The sequence below is a fragment of the Pleurodeles waltl genome, chromosome 10, assembly GCF_031143425.1.
Source record: "Pleurodeles waltl isolate 20211129_DDA chromosome 10, aPleWal1.hap1.20221129, whole genome shotgun sequence".
Taxonomy (NCBI): domain Eukaryota; kingdom Metazoa; phylum Chordata; class Amphibia; order Caudata; family Salamandridae; genus Pleurodeles; species Pleurodeles waltl.
The window spans coordinates 1,079,037,376-1,079,051,103 of NC_090449.1; the positions used below are offsets into that span (position 1 = coordinate 1,079,037,376).

General features: G+C 49.1%; 1 protein-coding gene across 3 annotated transcripts in view; it reads left to right on the forward strand.

Annotated features, from left to right (window-relative positions):
- Positions 1-13,728, forward strand: part of LOC138262277 (protein eva-1 homolog C-like) — a 272,791-nt gene that overhangs the window by 244,528 nt on the left and 14,535 nt on the right. For 2 of the 3 annotated variants that reach the window (XM_069212164.1, XM_069212166.1), the window contains one exon: positions 12,772-12,861. The exons of the other annotated variant lie outside the window; for it this stretch is intronic. In XM_069212164.1, the coding sequence (XP_069068265.1) occupies positions 12,772-12,861 (90 nt within the window). The remainder of the gene's footprint in view (positions 1-12,771; positions 12,862-13,728) is intronic. 3 annotated transcript variants of the gene reach the window in all.

The window sequence follows — 13,728 nt, forward strand, 5'->3', positions numbered from 1 at the left end:
AACAATGCTGCATGCCACCGAGGCCCCCTTGCACCATGGTGCCAAGGGGTCTGCATTGGCGCTAGGATGCCAAAACAGCACCAGCGCAGGGAGGACAGGACAGGAATGCACTGTATTGCACAAATATGGTGCTTTCCTGCCCTTTCACTTTGGCATAGGGCAGCACAGCAAGAAGACTTGCTGAGCTGTCCTACACCAGATCCCCCTAGATGAGGGCCATTTAGTGAGCATGACCTACAGGAGTGCAGTGCATTACACTTAAGTCTTGCAAACTTTCTGTTTACACAGATCTTTTTAAAGGGACAATACAGAAAGTTGGAGTGGCAGCAGACGAACAATCCACAGACTCTGGCCTAGCAGGTTGGGCTGGTACTTCACTGTGTACGTAGCAAAGGTTAGAATACTTGAAATATTTGTTCTGTGTTATTACCTACAGTGGGTGCACCCCACATTCCAGGCTTGTTATTACTCATGCACCCTGTTGAAGTTATTTCTGTTCTTATTTTCTATTCCACAGGCCTTTATAGTAATAAGCTTAGTAAATCTCATTATGGGTATTTTTTTATCAAAGCTGGTTCATATCCCATGAGTGGCCTTTACTTTATTGGTAAAAATTAAAACACTCCTGTTATTGAGCTGATACACAGGCATATTTATGAGCAGTTTGCATCATGCGTGCACCATGCAACGTGGTACATGCGTGACACTAATCTTAAGTCATATTTCTGAAGCCACGCAAAGTCACTTTGCATGACTGAATGGCTTTAAATATATGGTGTAAGCAACGCAGCTCAAATCACTGCGTTGCCTTACTCTGCGTTAGGAAGGCGTTCCATGGGGACTGAATGGGTGTTCCCATGCAACTCCCATGGATTTTGATGCATTCCAAGATTTACAAGAACTTTTAAAACTAGGAATGCACCAAAACTTTACGTCTTGAGAGAGGAGGCAAAACGAGGAGAAATTCCTTTATGTTTCCTCATTTCTTCCTCTTTCCATCTTTGCAGTATTCATGCAGCACAACTGAAAAGAGGAATATGCCTCTGAGGATTGTTTTTGTTCCTTCCTGCAAAAAAACACATTCCTGCATGCAATGCAGGCACCCTTGCATCATGGTGCATGGCTACCTGCATTACCAGCAGGCAGCCCATTCGGTACCAGAGCAGGCGGAAAGGACAGGAATGCACATTCTGCCTAAATATGTTGCATTCCTTCCCTTTCCCAGTGATGCAGTGCACGCACTTTACCATAAATACGGCCCCAGTCTCTAAAATAAAATGTACTACATTTGTATTGGGCTTAGCAGGTGTTTTAGGGGCATATTTATGAACTTGCAGGACCAGACACGATGAGGCAGTGGTTGCCCAAACCTTTTTGCTTTTTCTAGGAGGTTTTGCCGATTCTCTTTGAGTGGTCTGTGGGCCCTGGGCACTTTCCACTGTAAAAGCAGTAGGGGTGGGGGTGTGTTGTGTGCGTGCATAGGGGTGTACGTGTGAGTGTGTGGAGGAGGTGTGTGAGTGCGTCTATGCATGCGGGGGTGTTGTGTGTAGGGGAAATGTGGGCGCGTCGGTCTGTGTGCGTACGGGTATGTGTTGTTGTAGTGTATGTGTGCGTGTAGGGGTGTGTGTATGTGCATGTTGGGGGTGGGGGTGGGGAGGGGGTGTGTATATGTGCATTTTAGGGGCGAGGTGGGGAGGGGGGTACCGACACCTTTGGGGGGTAACAGGGGGGTGGAGGGTGTGGGGGGAGGACTCGGGGTGGGGGAGACCCCTATCAGTGCCAGGGAAGGAATTCCCTGGCACTGATAGTGCCTACCGCCATTGATTTTGTGGCGGTTCCAAACCACCCAAAATCCATGGCGGTATGCAGGGTCCTGATACCGCCGGCAGTCTGGTGACGGCCGCCGGGCTGGAGACCGAAGTCTCCAGCCCTGCGGTCGTCACCGCCCTGGCGGTCAGAGTGGAGAAGTTGCGGATGACCATGGCGGTAACCGCCATGGTCGTAATTCCATTTATTTTTCCGCCAGCCTGTTGGCGGTATTACCGCCACTTCTCCCCCGTCCGCCAGGGTCGTAAAGAGGGCCAAGTTGTGGATTGCAGTGGGGCAGCCTCGTGATGCTTACTATCATTGGATTCACAGTGACAAACCTCTTCTCATTGTAAAGGTGGTTTTGTCAATAATACCCTAGAAGTGGCACTTCTAGGAAGTGGGAATGTCTATGTTTGCAAAACTCTTTGTGTGTGTCTTTTATTCCAGCTTAATTCCGCTGGAAGTGAGGGAAAAGCACTGTCCGTTCTCCAGTGACAGCTATAAAACTTAGGCAACTGGAGCAACGACAGACCTCCGCCATAAGAAGGCCTGGCTCCATAGACTGAAGAGAGAGGTTTTGACACTTGGGGCCGTATCTACTGAAGCATTTTCCCATAGACATAGAATGGGTAAAACCCTTTGATACATCTGGCCCTTGGCCTCTCGTAGCCAGATCATGGTCCCTCTAAAGATTATGATCTGCATTCCACAGCCCCATGGCAGGCAGGATGGAAATTTAAGGGAGGCATCTGTGGTTCAGAGGGGAACCCTCTGAACCTCCCCCAACTTCAAAGGCACAATTCAGTATAACTACTGGTGCCACACTGCAGCAAACTAGAGATACGCTTGTGGAGGCACAGCACCGCAGTTACCAAACGGCTTTGTGTACACTGCCAGAGGATTCTGTTGTGCATCAGGAGTAATTACTGCCCTAAGAAGGGACCACACACTCTTCCCAAATAGTGGTTGGCCTGGACGGATTGCCTTCTGCTGTGTGGTACCCTGGAGTGTGCTCTCCAAGGGCTTGTTGGCTTGCCTCCTGTTCTTTGGTGGAGGTCTCAGGGACATCAAAGACCTCCCGTGAGGCACCTACACCTTCTACCCGTGACATCAGGAGAGCGGTGACCATTTAAGTGCCCACATCATCTGCTGGTTGCCATCTGGTAGCAGCAGTGTAAGCGTGGAACCAAGTATTGTGCCTGGAGCCCGGATTGCCTGGTGCAGAACCTGAAAAGTACTGCCTGCATTCAAAGAATGCGGCCCTTCATTGTGGGGCCATGTCACGCCTCAGGATCTTGTTGGTTGTGAGCGGCTTCAACTGTTGTGGGACCCCAAATGGCCTGTATTTCTCTTGTGCAACATGCTGACTGCAAACTCATTATGTGCAGTGTCCAATTCACGGGTTGCGCCCCTCGTGGTGGGGGCATACACATAGCAATGCCACATTCTAACACGTGTGGCACTGTTGAATTTGTGCCTCTATGTGTGTGACTGTTTTTTTTTTGGTGCGACTCAAGTCATCACACACCAGGCATTGTGTCTCATTCCAGGGAGGTACAGCATTTTGGTAACTTTCCGTGTGCGATCAGAATTGTCTGGTGCAAATAAAGTCATTGCGCAACAAAGATTGTGGGGGTCATTCCTACCCTGGCGGTCCGAGACCGCCAGGGTAGGGGACCGCGGATGCACCGCCAACAGGCTGGCGGTGCATTCAGGGCAATTCTGACCGCGGCGGTACAGCCGCGGTCAGAAACGGGAAACCGGCGGTGTCCCGCCGGTTTCCCGCTGCCCTAGGGAATCCTCCATGCCATGGGGATTCCGACCCCCTTACCGCCAGCCTGTTCCTGGCGGTTTTCACCGCCAGGAAGAGGCTGGCGGTAACGGGCGTCGTGGGGCCCCTGGGGGCCCCTGCAGTGCCCGTGCCACTGGCATGGGCACTGCAGGGGCCCCCTAACAGGGCCCCACTAAGTTTTTCAGTGTCTGCCAAGCAGACACTGAAAATCGCGACGGGTGCTACTGCACCCGTCGCACGCCTTCAACTCCGCCGGCTCCAGTCGGAGCCGGCTTCCTCGTTGAAGGCGCTTTCCCGCTGGGCGGCCTTATGGCGGTCGCCCGCCAGCCCAGCGGAAAAGCCAGAATCACCGCGGCGGTCTTTTGACCGCGCAGCGGTGTTCTGGCGGGAAGGCCGCCCGCCAAAGTAGGAATCACCCCCTGTATCTCATTCCAAGGAGGCACTTTTCGTCAGTGATCAGAATCGTCTGATGTGACTCAAGCCATTGCTCACCAGTCGTTAGGCCTCATTCCACGGAGGTATGGAAGTAGTGACTCTTCATGTGTGACCAGGATTGTCTGGTGCGACTCAAGTCATCATGCACCTGACTTTGTGCCTCATTTCAGGGAGGTGACAAATCACCTGACTTTGTGCCTCATTCCAGGGAGGTGCAGAATCGGTAACTATTTGTGTATTGGAGTGCCTGGCCGGGCACTATTGTGAACAGCATGTGACCTACAGTGACCCTCCCCATGCGTTGCAAACCGGAGCGAGCGCCGGAAGGCACGGAGTGGAGAACTGTGAGTGAACTTCCTGATTGGTGGCCAAACCTCCATTTGTCAACTGTTGGCTGTAGGAGGCTGGACTGGCTTGTAGTGAGTACCAAGGGGTACTTGCACCTTGCACCAGGCCCAGTTATCCCTTATTAGTGTATAGGGTGTCTAGCAGCATAGGCTAATAGATAATGGTAGCTTAGCAGAGCAGCTTAGGCTGAACTAGGAGACGAGTGAAGCTCCTACAGTACCACAAGTGTCACTTGCACACTATCATAAGAAAACACAATACACAGTTATACTAAAAATAAAGGTACTTTATTTTTATGACAATATGCCAAAGTATCTCAGAGTGTACCCTCAGTAAGAGGATAGCAAATATACACAAGTTATATGTACACAATACCAAAAATATGCAGTATAGTCTTAGAAAACAGTGCAAACAATGTATAGTTACAATAGGATGCAATGGGGACACATAGGGATAGGGGCAACACAAACCATATACTCCAAAAGTGGAATGCGAACCACGAATGGACCCCAAACCTATGTGACCTTGTAGAGGGTCGCTGAGACTATTAGAAAATAGTGAGAGTTAGAAAAATAGCCCTCCCCAAGACCCTGAAAAGTGAGTGCAAAGTGCACTGAAGTTCCCCAAAAGACAAAGAAGTCGTGATAGAGGAATAATGCAGGAAAGACACAAACCAACAATGCAACAACGGTGGATTTCCAATCTAGGGTACCTGTGGAACAAGGGGACCAAGTCCAAAAGTCACAAGCAAGTCAGAGATGAGCAGATGCCCAGGAAATGCCAGCTGTGGGTGCAAAGAAGCTTCTACTGGACAGAAGAAGCTGAGGTTTCTGCAGGAACGCAAAGGGCTAGAGACTTCCCCTTTGGAGGACGGATCCCTCTTGCCTTGGAGAGTCGTGCAGAAGTGTTTTCCCGCCAAAAGAACGCTGCAAATCGTGCGTTTAGCGTTTTTGGATGCTGCTATGGCCCAGGAGGGACCAGGATGTCGCAAATTGCGCCAGGAGAGAGAGGGGACGTCGAGCAAGACAAGGAGCCCTCTCAGCAGCAGGTAGCACCCTGAGAAGTGCCAGAAACAGGCACTACGAGGATGAGTGCTCACCCGAAGTTACACACGTCGCCGGAGACCAACTTAGAAAGTCGTGCAATGCAGGTTAGAGTGCCGTGGACCCAGGCTTGGCTGTGCACAAAGGATTTCCGCCGGAAGTGCACGGGAGCCGGAGTAGTTGCAAAAGACGCGGTTTTCAAAAATGCAGTCTGGCGTGGGGAGGCAAGGACTTACCTCCACCAAACTTGGACTGAAGAGTCACTGGACTGTGGGAGTCACTTGGACAGAGTTGCTGGATTCAAGGGACCTGGCTCGTCGTGCTGAGAGGAGACCCAAGGGACCGGTAATGCAGCTTTTTGGTGCCTGCGGTTGCAAGGGGAAGATTCCGTCGACCCACGGGAGATTTCTTCGGAGCTTCTAGTTCAGAGAGGAGGCAGACTACCCCCACAGCATGCACCACCAGGAAAACAGTCGAGAAGGCGGCAGGATCAGCGTTACAGAGTTGCAGTAGTCGTCTTTGCTACTATGTTGCAGTTTTGCAGGCTTCCAGCGCGGTCAGCAGTCGATTCCTTGGCAGAAGGTGAAGAGAGAGATGCAGAGGAACTCTGATGAGCTCTTGCATTCGTTATCTAAAGTTTCCCCAGAGACAGAGACCCTAAATAGCCAGAAAAGTGGGTTTGGCTACCTAGGAGAGAGGATAGGCTACTAACACCTGAAGGAGCCTATCAGAAGGAGTCTCTGACGTCACCTGGTGGCACTGGCCACTCAGAGCAGTCCAGTGTGCCAACAGCACCTCTGTTTCCAAGATGGCAGAGGTCTGGAGCACACTGGAGGAGCTCTGGACACCTCCCAGGGGAGGTGCAGGTCAAGGGAGTGGTCACTCCCCTTTCCTTTGTCCAGTTTCACGCCAGAGCAGGGCTAAGGGGTCCCCTGAACCGGTGTAGACTGGCTTATGCAGAATTGGGCACATCTGTGCCCATGAAAGCATTTCCAGAGGCTGGGGGAGGCTACCCCTCCCCTGCCTTCACACCATTTTCCAAAGGGAGAGGGTGTAACACCCTCTCTCAGAGGAAGTCCTTTGTTCTGCCATCTTGGGACAAGCCTGGCTTGACCCCAGGGGGGCAGAAACCTGTCTGAGGGGTTGGCAGCAGCAGCAGCTGCAGTGAAACCCCAGGAAAGGCAGTTTGGCAGTACCAGGGTCTGTGCTACAGACCACTGGGATCATGGGATTGTGCCAACAACGCCAGGATGGCATAGAGGGGGCAATTCCATGATCTTAGACATGTTACATGGCCATATTCGGAGTTACCATTGTGAAGCTACATATACAGTAGGTAGTGACCTATATGTAGTGCACGCGTGTAATGGTGTCCCCGCACTCACAAAGTCCGGGGAATTGGCCCTGAACAATGTGGGGGCACCTTGGCTAGTGCCAGGGTGCCCTCACACTAACTTTGCACCTAACCTTTACCAGGTAAAGGTTAGACATATAGGTGACTTATAAGTTACTTAAGTGCAGTGTAAAATGGCTGTGAAATAACGTGGACGTTATTTCACTCAGGCTGCAGTGGCAGGCCTGTGTAAGAATTGTCAGAGCTCCCTATGGGTGGCAAAAGAAATGCTGCAGCCCATAGGGATCTCCTGGAACCCCAATACCCTGGGTACCTCAGTACCATATACTAGGGAATTATAAGGGTGTTCCAGTAAGTCAATGTAAATTGGTAAAATTGGTCACCAGCCTGTTAGTGACAATTTGTAAAGAGAGAGCATAACCACTGAGGTTCTGGATAGCAGAGCCTCAGTGAGACAGTTAGGCACCACACAGGGAACACATACCTATAGGCCACAAACTTATGAGCACTGGGGTCCTGGCTAGCAGGGTCCCAGTGACACATAACAAACATACTGAAAACATAGGGTTTTCACTATGAGCACTGGGCCCTGGCTGGCAGGATCCCAGTGAGACAGTGAAAACACCCTGACATACACTCACAAACAGGCCAAAAGTGGGGGTAACAAGGCTAGAAAGAGGCTACTTTCTCACATTGGCTGATCAGCCTGTTGTCTATTTTTTTTCCCCGACCTTTACCCTGGGACCCTGAATAAGTGTGATTCCGAATGCGATCGGCTTAATATCTGAAGAAAGGTTGCTTTCATCTCCAACCTGGAAAGTGGGATTGTAAGGATTTGAAGGGTGGAGGAAGGGTTGAGCCCACAGGTCTGGGAGTGCAGTGACAGCTGACCTGCCGGATATCAGTGCACCGCATTAGGGTGCTGGGAGCGAGAGTGTGCAAATGTGTGCTATTTGGCTATCCATGGCACCGTATAGTGGTGTGGAGTGAGTGTGTGGGAGTGATTGCCTGTGATTGACTACACCGCACAGCAGTGTTGTCGTACACCTTGTTTCCTTGCCCAAAAACTATCATGGTTGACATTGGTTTTTACCCATGTAGCCTAGGTCACGGAGCTATTTAAAAATGCTGGAATTATCTGTGTGTACACATTGCTGCTAGCGTGAACCGGGGAAGTACCCTATAACTGTGTGATACTGAATTGGAATATTTGCAGAGGAGGGTCTCGTGCTGACAACGGTTTGCACCGCGTGAGGGTGCTAGGGGGGAATGTAAACTTTTTCCCAAGTGCACATATTCCCAAGTGCACATATTGCTAAATTTGTTTTTGACACGGTTGGGCCTAGTACAGCTAGTGATATTTTTTAATATGATTTATGGCCAGATTCACATGATGTTCACGTTGTGTTAATTAACGTGTATGTTGAATACAAATTTATTTACAAACACAACATGTAAAGTTTATTTTGTGATCTGTAGTGTATTTATCGTGTCCCTGTGCGGTGCCAGTGCATTACACATTGCCCGTGGTAAGCCTGACTGCTCGGTGCCAAGCCACCCAAGGGTGAGCGCAGGTTATACAATGAGTGTAATCACCCGCCCCTGACAGGAGTGATAGGTTCTGCCTGGCTAGGGCCTCACCTCAGCCAACCATAGGTCGGGTTTTCCCCTGCCTGAGGGTTTAGATTCATATTAGTATATATAGGTATGGTGAACCTACTGCTTGAGGGTTTAGACTCAGATTAGTGTATGCAGGGCAGTGTTCCCCCACCTTAGTGTATGTAGGCACAGGCTCTTTTCTGCTTAAGGGTTTAGACTCAGATTAGTGGAAGCAGCTGCAGTGTGCCGCCTGCCTGATGGATTAGACTCTGATTAGTGTATGTAGGTCCAGTACATCTCTTGTGTGAGGGTTTAGACTCAGAGTAGTATATGTAGGTCCAGTGTGCCTCCTGTGTGAGGGTTTAGACTCAGAGTAGCATATGTAGGTCCAGTGTACCCCCTGCCAGAGAGTTGAGTTTAGACTCTGATTAGTTTACGTAGATCCAGTGTGCCTGCTGTGTGAGGGTTTAGACTCACATTAGTGTACATAACTCCAGTGTACCTCGTGCATGAGGGTTAATAATCAGATTAGTGTACGTAGCTCCAGTGTATCGCCTGCGTGAGGGTTTAGACTCAGATTAGTGTATGTAGCTCCAGTGTGCCTCCTGCATGAGGGTTTGGATGAAGATAAGTGTATGTGCATCCAGTGTACCTCCTGTGTGAGGGTTTAGACTCAGATTAGTGTACATAGCTCCAGTGTCCCCCCGCCAGAGGGTTTAGCCTCAGATTAGTGAATGTAGCTCCAGTGTGCCTCTTGCGTGAGGGTTTAGACTCATATTAGTGTATGTGCATCCAGTGTACCTCCTTTGTGAGGGTTTAGACTCAAAATAGTATATGTAGGTCCAGTGTCCCCCCTGCCAGAGGATTTAGACTCAGATTAGTGAATCCAGTGTACCTCCTGTGTGACGGTTTAGACTCAGATTAGTGTATGTGCATCCAGGGTACCTCCTGTGCAAGGGTCTAGACTCAGATTAGTGTATGTGCATCCAGTGTACCTCCTGTGTAAGGGTCTAGACTCAGATTAGTGTACGTAGCTCTAGTATATCTCCTGTGTGAGGGTTTAGACTCAGATTAGTGTACGTAGCTCCAGTGTGCCTCCTGTATGAGGGTTTAGACTCAGATTAGTATATGTAGGGACAATGTGCCCCCTGCCAGAGGGCCTAGACTCAGATTAGTGTACGTAGCTCCAGTGTATCTCCTTCGTGAGGGTTTAGACTCAGATTAGTGTACGTAGCTCCAGTGTATCTCCCATGTGAGGGTTTAGACTGAGATTAGTGTACGTAGCGCCAGTGTGCTCCCTATCTGAGGGTTTAGACTCAGATTAGTATATGTAGCTCCAATGTGCCCCCTGCCAGTGGGCCTAGACTCAGATAAGTGTACGTAATTCCGGTGTACCTCCTGCCAGAGGGCTTGGACTCAGATTAGTGAATGTAGCTCCAGTGTGCCTCTTGCGTGAGGGTTTAGACTCATATTAGTGTATGTGCATCCAGTGTACCTCCTTTGTGAGGGTTTAGACTCAAAGTAATATATGTAGGTCCAGTGTGCCCACTGTCAGAGGATTTAGACGCAGATTAGTGTAAGTGCATCCAGTGTACCTCCTTTGTGAGGGTTTAGACTCAAAGTAATATATGTAGGTCCAGTGTGCCCCCTAGCAGAGGATTTAGACTCAGATTAGTGTATGTGCATCCAGTGTACCTCCTGTGTAAGGGTCTAGACTCAGATTAGTGTACGTAGCTCTAGTATATCTCCTGCGTGAGGGTTTAGACTCAGATTAGTGTACGTAGGTCCAGTGTATCTCCTGCGTGAGGGTTTAGACTCAGATTAGTGTACATAGCTCCAGTGTGCCTCCTGTATGAGGGTTTAGACTCAGATTAGTATATGTAGGGACAATGTGCCCCCTGCCAGAGGGCCTAGACTCAGATTAATGTACGCAGCTCCAGTGTATCTCCTTCGTGAGGGTTTAGACTCAGATTAGTGTACGTAGCTCCAGTGTATCTCCTGCGTGAGGGTTTAGACTCAAATTAGTGTACGTAGCTTCAGTGTGCCTCCTGAATAAGGGTTTAGACTCAGATTAGTATATGTAGGTACCATGTGCCCCCTGCCAGAGGGCCTAGACTCAGATTAATGTACATAGCTCCAGTGTACCTCCTGCTCGATAGTTTAGACTCAGATTAGTTTACGTAGCTCCAGTGTATCTCCTTTGTGAGGGTTTAGACTCAGATTAGTGTACGTAGCTCCAGTGTGTCTCCTTCGTGAGGGTTTAAACTCAGATTAGTGTACGTAGCTTCAGTGTGCCTCCTGAATGAGGGTTTAGACTCAGATTAGTATATGTAGGTACCATGTGCCCCCTGCCAGAGGGCCTAGACTCAGATTAATGTACATAGCTCCAGTGTACCTCCTGCTCGATAGTTTAGACTCAGATTAGTATACGTAGCTCCAGTGTATCTCCTTTGTGAGGGTTTAGACTCAGATTAGTGTACGTAGCTCCAGTGTGTCTCCTTCGTGAGGGTTTAAACTCAGATTAGTGTACGTAGCTTCAGTGTGCCTCCTGAATGAGGGTTTAGACTCAGATTAGTATATGTAGGTACCATGTGCCCCCTGCCAGAGGGCCTAGACTCAGATTAATGTACATAGCTCCAGTGTACCTCCTGCTCGATAGTTTAGACTCAGATTAGTATACGTAGCTCCAGTGTATCTCCTTTGTGAGGGTTTAGACTCAGATTAGTGTACGTAGCTCCAGTGTGTCTCCTTCGTGAGGGTTTAAACTCAGATTAGTGTACGTAGCTTCAGTGTGCCTCCTGAATGAGGGTTTAGACTCAGATTAGTATATGTAGGTACCATGTACCACCTGCCAGAGGGCCTAGACTCAGATTAGTGTACGTAGCTCCAGTGTACCTCCTGCTCAATAGTTTAGACTCAGATTAGTTGATGTAGCTCCAGTGGGCCTCGATTGGCATCTTATATTCATTAGTGAGTACTGACCATGTGCCTAACCTACCATACCGTCCTAATATGCCTACCTACTTTGGGCAGGTATACTTACACGTCACGTAAGGCAGCAAGCAAAGTTACTGCGCTGCGTTGCATGGGAGAGAGGTAACAGAAATAGTGCATATCTACCAAGATGTGTCACATTTCTGCTCTCTCCTGGCACTGGCACGCACAGGACACCTAGTTCCCACACAGGGACCCCTGCACCAGACTGCAAGGGTGTCTGCATCACAGGCAGGAGCATTGTTTGTGGACAACTTCCTGCACAGAAACAATCCTTGAAGGCGCTTTCCTCTCTCTGCGTGTGCCCCAGAATGCATCACACATACAAAGAGAAAGTAATGTTATTAATTTTCCTGGTTCAGGGAGGCTTAGATCGTTTATTAGACGTGTGAATGCACCAAAATCCATGTGTGGGTGCAGGAGAACGCCCTCGATCCACCCATGGAAGGCCTCCCAGTCTGAAATGTGATGTACTGCAGATCAGTCAGCTGCGTTGTGCTACACTTCTTTATAAACCCACCCACGTTTACACAAAGCAGACCTTGAGTGACTTTGTAAGTATCTCTGAGGCATCTGTACCATTTGTGTGCCACCTTGGGTTACATAAGGACAATGCAGAGACCTCAAAAATCTCTGCCTCATTATGTAATTTGCGGCTCAAAGAGGTCTGCTGCTCAGTGTGTTATTTGCTGCTTAGAGAGAGGCCTCATGCTCACTGTGACTTCATGCTTTCTCAGTCCTAATCAGTTCTGGGTTAATGCTGAGAGAGGGCTCCTGCTCAGTGTGTGATTTGCTGCTGAGAGAAGCCTCCTGCTCAGTGTGTGATTTGCTGCTGAGAGAAGCCTCCTGCTCGGTGTGTGATTTGCTGCTGAGAGAAGCCTCTTGCACAGTGTGTCATTTGCTGCTGACAGAGGGCACCTGCTCAGTGTGTGATTTGCTGCTGAGAAAAGCCTTCTGCTCAGTGTGTGATTTGCTGCTGAGAGAAGCCTCCTGCTCGGTGTGTGATTTGCTGCTGAGAGAAGCCTCTTGCTCAGTGTGTCATTTGCTGCTGACAGAGGGCTCCTGCTCAGTGTGTGATTTGCTGCTGAGAAAAGCCTTCTGCTCAGTGTGTGATTTGCTGCTGAGAGAAGCCTCCTGCTCAGTGTGTCATTTGCTGCTAGGAGAAGCCTCCTGCTCAGTGTGTGATTTGCTGCTGAGAGAAGCCTCCTGCTCAGTGTGTGATTTGCTGCTGGGAGAACTGGGAGAAGCCTCCTGCTCAGTGTGTGATTTGCTGCTAGGAGAAGCCTCCTGCTCAGTGTGTGATTTGCTGCTGAGAGAAGCCTCCTGCTCAGTGTGTGATTTGCTGCTGAGAGAAGCCTCCTGGTCAGTGTGTGATGTGTGTCCCTTGTGCTCTGCAGGCGGCTGGTACACTGGGCCCAGGCTCTCCAGACTCCATGAAGAAGTGATGATCTTGACTAGTTCTCTGGCAGTGTTTGCCCACATCTGGGGTATGTGTTTTTTTTATGTTCAAGTGTATTTAGTTGTTCAATATCTTTCCGGTTTGGCTTTAGTACATCTTGAGTGAGATCCTGTGCTCCACCGGCCCTTAACCTGCGATCTGTAGTCCCTGGGGGTCCGCGAAGCCTTCTCAGGGGCCCCTGATTGCTTAGAGTATTTAATAATATTAACAAATTCATAAATTGTACATAATTGAAGAATAGAAATGGAAAATATAACATGTTCTGTAAATATGAAGGAATTTGAAATTGGAGGCTAAAGATGAAGTGACTGCCCTGAGATGGCTCCTGGGAGCAGCCAAGCGCATCACACACAAAATAATGTAGGTGATGCGTGGGATCGATGGAATTTAGAAATCTCCATCCTGCCCATTAAAGTTACATTTGTCATTTTTTCTATTTGTTTGCTAAAATCTTTCATAATTTGTGTACTTAATTCATGCTTATGTCTGTATATTTACATATTGTTTTGCGATTCATATCATCGAAATTGGTCAGACTGGGGTCCCTGGATCTCAGTAATAATTAAGTGACGGTTCCCAGATGTCAGTATTGTTTGAGTGGGGGTCCCTGGATCTCAGTAATGACTCAGTGGGGGGTCCCTGGATGCCAATAATGACTCAGTGGGGGGCTCCAGATGTCAGTAATGATTAAGTAAGGGTTATCGGATGTCAGTATTGTTTGAGTGAAGGTCCCTGGATCTCAGTAATAATCAAGTGAGGGTTCCTGGTTGTCAATATTTTTTGAGTGAAGGTCCCTGGATCTCAGTAATGACTCAGTGGGGGTCTCCGGATGTCAGTAATGATTAAGTGAGGGTTCCCGGATGTCAGTATTGTTTGAGTGAGGGTCCCTGGATCT